The sequence below is a fragment of the Protobothrops mucrosquamatus genome, unplaced genomic scaffold, assembly GCF_001527695.2.
Source record: "Protobothrops mucrosquamatus isolate PMUCROS unplaced genomic scaffold, P.Mucros_1.0 scaffold3046, whole genome shotgun sequence".
NCBI classification, from domain to species: Eukaryota; Metazoa; Chordata; class Lepidosauria; order Squamata; family Viperidae; genus Protobothrops; species Protobothrops mucrosquamatus.
In genome coordinates this window covers 128,777-134,961 of record NW_015389059.1, presented here as the reverse complement: position 1 = coordinate 134,961, position 6,185 = coordinate 128,777, and the positions used below count along the sequence as shown (strand labels likewise).

General features: G+C 39.9%; 1 protein-coding gene across 1 annotated transcript; it reads left to right on the top strand.

The window, feature by feature from the left end:
• The first annotated feature begins 4,933 nt into the window (after positions 1-4,933).
• MC3R (melanocortin 3 receptor) lies at positions 4,934-5,914 on the top strand. Its single transcript, XM_015826301.1, has one exon. It carries the CDS (start codon positions 4,934-4,936, stop codon positions 5,912-5,914), a length of 981 nt encoding a protein of 326 aa, XP_015681787.1.
• Positions 5,915-6,185: the final 271 nt, after the last annotated feature.

The following is a 6,185-nucleotide window of genomic DNA, read 5'->3' as shown; positions in this document are numbered from 1 at the left end:
TGTTTTTTCCACTGACTGAATTATACAACAAACATGGGCACTCAGACTTATGGTACAAGTTGGAAGTAATGAATGAAAGGGAAGAACTAATTACCTACTGGAGCCCTGGAAATAAAAAGCTATACTTGATTTATGACTGGTCAGGGATTTTAACATTAAGTTTTAAACCTGTAGAGTACAGGTAGCTCTTGACTTACAATCCATTCTTGAATTTACAACTGTGACACCATCCCCAGGGTCACATGATTGCAGTGCTTGGCAACTGGCTCTCAATTACAATGGTTACAGATCTTGCAGTTATATTATCAGATCTGTGACCTTCCCAGCCAGTGTCCAACAAGCAAATTCAATTGGGGAAGGCAGCTTTGCTTAACGATCACACAATTAATGTAACAACCTTGTGATAAGCTTAAAGACTGTGATTTGCTTAATGACTGTGATAGAAATGGTCATAAAATTGGAACTAGGAAACATGATGACTCACTTAACGACCACATTGCTTGGCAACCAAGTTTCAAATCCCAATTGTGTTTGTAAGTAGAGGACTATTTGTACATCTACGATACAAAAAATCCTGACCAATGAATAAAATGCACCAGAGACCTATGCAGTGTTTTCTCTTGGGAAAACAATCAAGAAATTTCATCGCCTAAGTAATAGAGCATGGGACAAGAATGTCGGAAATAGATCATATGTTGAATATGAATACGAAAGAGAAACTGAATTTCCAAATCAGAAGGAGTCATAGTTTTATTTCATTCTGCATTGATGAAATCCCATGTTGAGTAATGCTCTAATTTGAGGCATTGCCCTTTAACACATAAAGCAGGAACCAGCATCAGACAATAATCGGGGAATAAACAACATTTCCATCAAGAAACAATCAAGGAAGAACCAACTCCCAACCAAGCTATATATAAACAATCAGCAAATTTCACTTTCCCGAGATCTGATGAGGTTATCTAGCTTGGTAACAACACATCTAAAATGTGCCATACTACATGGTATTTTGTCCTAAGGCATAGTTGGGAGCAGAAAAACATAGTGATATAATTTTCCCCACAATTATTCATGACCAGATGGGAGAAGACTAACCAGTAAGTCAGTCCCAAAGTCAAAAGCAAACCAACCCAAATCAAGGTTATGGAGGATAAATGAAAGAACTGTAAAAGTTCCTGGCTTACTACTGCCAGAAAGATATCCTTTTAGACTTGAGTTAGTCTCAAGAGATTTTTTATATAGTTGTGCCTGTAATTACCTCTTTCTTAGATAGAGTTCATTAAGTCTAATTTGGCCAGAAGACCGTCTAGGTACATAGAAATAAAAGATTAAATCAAATTATGTTCATCAAGCCGAGGGCAATTCAGACATGCTCAGTTACTTTTGAGTAGATTTTTGTTTCCAAGTCATTCTCATTTACAAGTAAGATTCTGGTGCCTTTCTGTTTTCTGATATTCAGCCTAAGGAAATCCATAGGGTATCCAAAAAGTCAAAATGTCTGCTCCATGCCTTCTTATGTGCATCTCTCATTAAAGAGCTGCACTTTGATCCCAGCAATCATGCTACCATCTGTATTTTTAAAATATCTTCTACTTATAATAGCTTAACAAGTTTTGCAAGAAGAAATATGCAGTATACACATTTGTATAGGGCATACAAATTTCTTCCCTGTAGCATATCCAACAGTTACAGATGTTCATCTTAGCCTAACATTCATCTTTGATCCATTCTCTTCTCTTAGTTTAATTCTTGAGATAGGGACAATTATTTCTTTGTTTGTGGTTTATAATGCAAGGTAATTCATACTGAAGATAGCAGTATATACTGAAAGATAGCATAAAGCAATGCTATATTTATCTGAAAGAAAGACAAGTCTGAATTTAAGATGATGAACCCCACAGTAAAGTTTAAACAGAAAAAAACCCCACATCCCATTTGCCTTCACTCTCACATCTTGGTCAGTCTAGGTCCGGACAACTATCCAATTGAATGGGTTTATATTTAGGTGTCAGCTGCCACTTCATACTTGCCTTTTGCTATTGCTCAACGCTGGTTGCCATGAACTTTATCTTGACTTCTTTCCCATAGTATCCACCCTCAGGAGCACGTAACTGGATTTTTGGTGACCCTGGGCTCTGGATGCTTTTGATGCTGGTGTAACAAATCTGCCTCATCCACAGATTGATTGTAGATGAGGATATTGCCCTAGCACAGGAGTCTTCAAACTTGGCCCTTTTATGACTTGTGGACTTCCATTCCAAGAATTCCTCAGCCAGGCATGCTGGCTGAGGAATTCTGGGAGTTGAAGTCCACAAGTCATAAAAGGGCCAAGTTTGAAGACCCCTGTCCTAGCATGTGTAGCTGAAACCTGAGTAGGCCTTTCCCTGAAATATGCCTGCCTGGGGTTTGAGTTTTACAGTAGACAAGACCATGGAGGAGGCAACAGTGGCTATTGACATTCACAAGTGGTTGATGGCACTTAGAGACAGGTCTGTGACTCTGAGCTCCTCTGGTTAAGATTGTACCTCTGGAAACAGTTGGGAGTGCTGCTACTATATTGTCTTCTCTGCTGAGCAGCACCATCCTTGCTTGAGCTGCTGGATTCTGTTGATGAGGGAGTCTCTGAGGCTGATGGGGACTTTAACCCGCATCTGATAATATTGCATGAGGGTGGTCAAGAGTTCGTAGCTTCCAAGGCAACAATTGACCTGTCCCATGTTCAGATAATCCTCACCTTACAACAGTTCATTTAGTGACTGTTTGAAGTTACAACAGCACCGGAAAAAGTGACTGATGACCATTTTTCACCGTTATGACGATTGCAGCATCCCCATGGTCATATGCTTAACATTCAGACGCTTGGCAACTGACTCATATTTGGTTGCAGTGTCCCGGGGTCATGTGGTCACTTTTTGCAACCTTCTAACAAGTGCAGTCAATGGCGAAGCCAGATTCACTTAACAACCGTGTTACTAACGTAAAACTGCAGTGATTCACTTAACAACTGTGGCAAGAAATGTTGTAAAATGGGGCAAAACTCACGTAACTGTCTCACTTAGCAACAGAAATTTTGAGATCAATTATGGTCATAAGTCTCTGTAATAAGAGAACTTGATACATACCAGGGATCCTACTACATTAGATCTGTTTTTTTGTCTCAGAAAAGTTGCAGCATGATCTAGTGTTGGAGAAAGGTTGATGGGAGCCACAAAAGAGCATGACTACCTACTTCAGGTACAATTCAAGATGCTGATCATCATGTTTACTCCCTGGTTTTCTGCAGGACGACCCATCTCCAAACATTTCTCCCAGGACCTTCTGGCAGTGTGGTTTCACCTCAAGTCCCTTCAATTAAACATTTCATGGGAACAAGGAAGTATATTTCATGAAAAAGAAGACAGCATTCCCTCAAAGACAGGTATGCACCCACATTCTTAGAGTTTTAAAAGATTTATAAGTTCTAGATTTATCTTCTGTTCCTCGGCCAGTTCGTATGTGTCAGTGGACCCTGTCATTTTTTAATTATTGTGGCTATTTTTGTCAATGTATACTTTCATTAAATTATGCTTTGCTGTTTTTGTAATTCTTTTAATTTATATATTGGATGTTGTAGACCATCCAACCATCTGTCTTTTGGAGCGGGTGGCTATAATAAATCTCATTACAATAATATTCTTGTTGGTATCAATGTTTTAGTACTTAGGTAAATAAATACCAATGGCCTTGCTGATGCCTTCCAAAATTATCATTTCTGCTGTATATCAGTATGTGAATATTTTTCTCCCAAAGGCTTCAGAATCAGGGTGTGTTTTTTTTATCTAGGGCCTAAACCATCATTCCACAGTCAATCAGTAGTCAACATAAATCAGCATCAATTGTGATGTATCCAAGGGGACTGCATGATTAAGGCAGATCGAATGCATCAAATAGCCTTGACTGAATGCATGTATAAAAATAAAGCACATGAGAGTTTGAAGGTGGGGTTAGAGGGGGAGAATGGTGCTAGAAAAATTACAGCTGCTAAAGCAAATACAATCTACAGGACCAGGAAATTATGTATTTTGTTTAGCATATCAATGACCAAGCTCACTGTGATTGTTCAAATGAGTTTATATAATCAAGGCAGCTGCAATGTTATCTTGAAAATTTGGCAACCCTTCACTGTGTTTTGATCTGACAGCAATCACCTGAAGAGCATATGATGTTTATCTGTTAATTATATATTTGTCACATGTCCTCCTTTATATTCTATAATTGTTGAGTTTTTCTCTGTATAACAGATTCCTACAGGGCTAAAAAAAAATGTACACATATTCTCTCTTTGGTCTCCAGAGGGCACTAAGTAGTTTTGAATTGCAGAGCAATAAGGTCTTTGCAGCCTGTGATGGTAACCGTCAGTCAAGGCTGAAGTTGCTTTTTAGTGGTCGCTGCAAGTCACAGATGATTAGGTAGGAGTGTTTTCTCTCCATTGATGAAAGTATAAAATCCAATGCAAGTCTGTGTGTCTGTATGTCTCCTGTTCCTGCTCTATCCTTATTGATGAAAGCTAGAAGATCTGTCTTGACTGAACTGGGGGTCCCAAGACAAAGTAGCAGAATACAAAGCCAATCACATTAAATCAACTAGGGGATTATTTTGAAAGGGACTACTCATTGCCACCTCTATCTCTTTTTTAAAGAGATATCTACTGTTTCCTCAAATTTTGCATTTGCTGTTTTCTCACATTCTACAGGCACAAAGTGAACTAACTTCTTTGGATTGGTGGATTCAGAACTCTGCATCGAATAAGGAATTGTTCTATTCTTTCTTTTTCTTTTTCTTTTACAACTGATCTCATTCAATAAAGATTACAGAAGGATTTCTAGTGGATTTTATCTTTTAAGTGTTTTTTCCCCTCATAAATGCATGTAAACTTGAATCTCTGCTCTTCATAATGAACACAACAGTACCCTGGATTCTGAGGTTTCAGCCTGCCTTGCTTAATGACACTGGAGAAGTCAACAGTTCGGTTTTTGGCAGCAAAGGGGATGGTGACTTCTGTGAGCAAGTCTTCATCAAAGCTGAGGTGTTTTTGATGCTGGGAGTCATCAGCCTTCTTGAGAACGTCCTCGTCATCCTTGCAGTGATCAAGAATGGCAACCTGCATTCACCCATGTACTTTTTTCTCTGTAGCCTGGCTGTGGCAGACATATTAATGGGTATGTCCAATGCCTTGGAAACCGTCATGATTGCCATCCTGAGCAGTGGCTATTTAACCATCGATGACCACTTCGTCCAGAACATGGACAACATTTTTGACTCCATGATCTGTATCTCTTTGATTGCCTCCATCTGCAACCTTTTGATCATAGCAATTGACAGGTACATTACCATTCTCTATGCACTCCGGTACCACAGTATCATGACTGTGAAGAAGGCTCTGACACTCATTGGGGTCATCTGGATCACCTGCATCTTTTGCGGTATCATGTTCATTGCCTATTACGAGAGCAAAACGGTCATTGTTTGCCTCATCACCATGTTCTTTACCATGCTCTTCTTCATGGCCTTGCTTTACATTCATATGTTCCTGTTTGCACGCTTACATGTCAAGCGCATTGCAGCCCTCCCCGTGGACGGGGTCCCCCGCCAACGCACCTGCATGAAAGGGGCTGTCACTATTACTATTCTGTTGGGTGTCTTCATCATCTGCTGGGCACCCTTTTTCCTCCACCTTATCCTCATCATTTCTTGCCCCAACAACCCACACTGCCTTTGCTATACTTCTCACTTCAACACCTACCTGGTTCTTATCATGTGCAACTCTGTCATTGATCCCCTTATATATGCTTTCCGGAGTCTGGAGATGAGAAAGACCTTCAAGGAAATGGCTTGTGGCTGTTGCAGCATGAGCGCAGGGCAGTGCATGTTCTGAACTCAACCCTACGCTCACCTTCATGCCTTCCAGATGATGACTGCTTGGAGTGAACACGGCTGCAGTCTGACCTGTCCAGAAGGTGTAGTATTGGGGAAGGTGAAGACATGAAATGGTTTGTGCCAAAGCAAAAATCCTAAATACCTTTTTCCAATTGCCAGTTGCTAGCAGTGATCCAGGAAAGGATGGAAAACTGGAAGAAAGTGGTTTCTTCTTTCTTCTTTCCTTCTTTTTCAATGTCTCCTACTATTGGTAATGGAAAGAAAAAGAA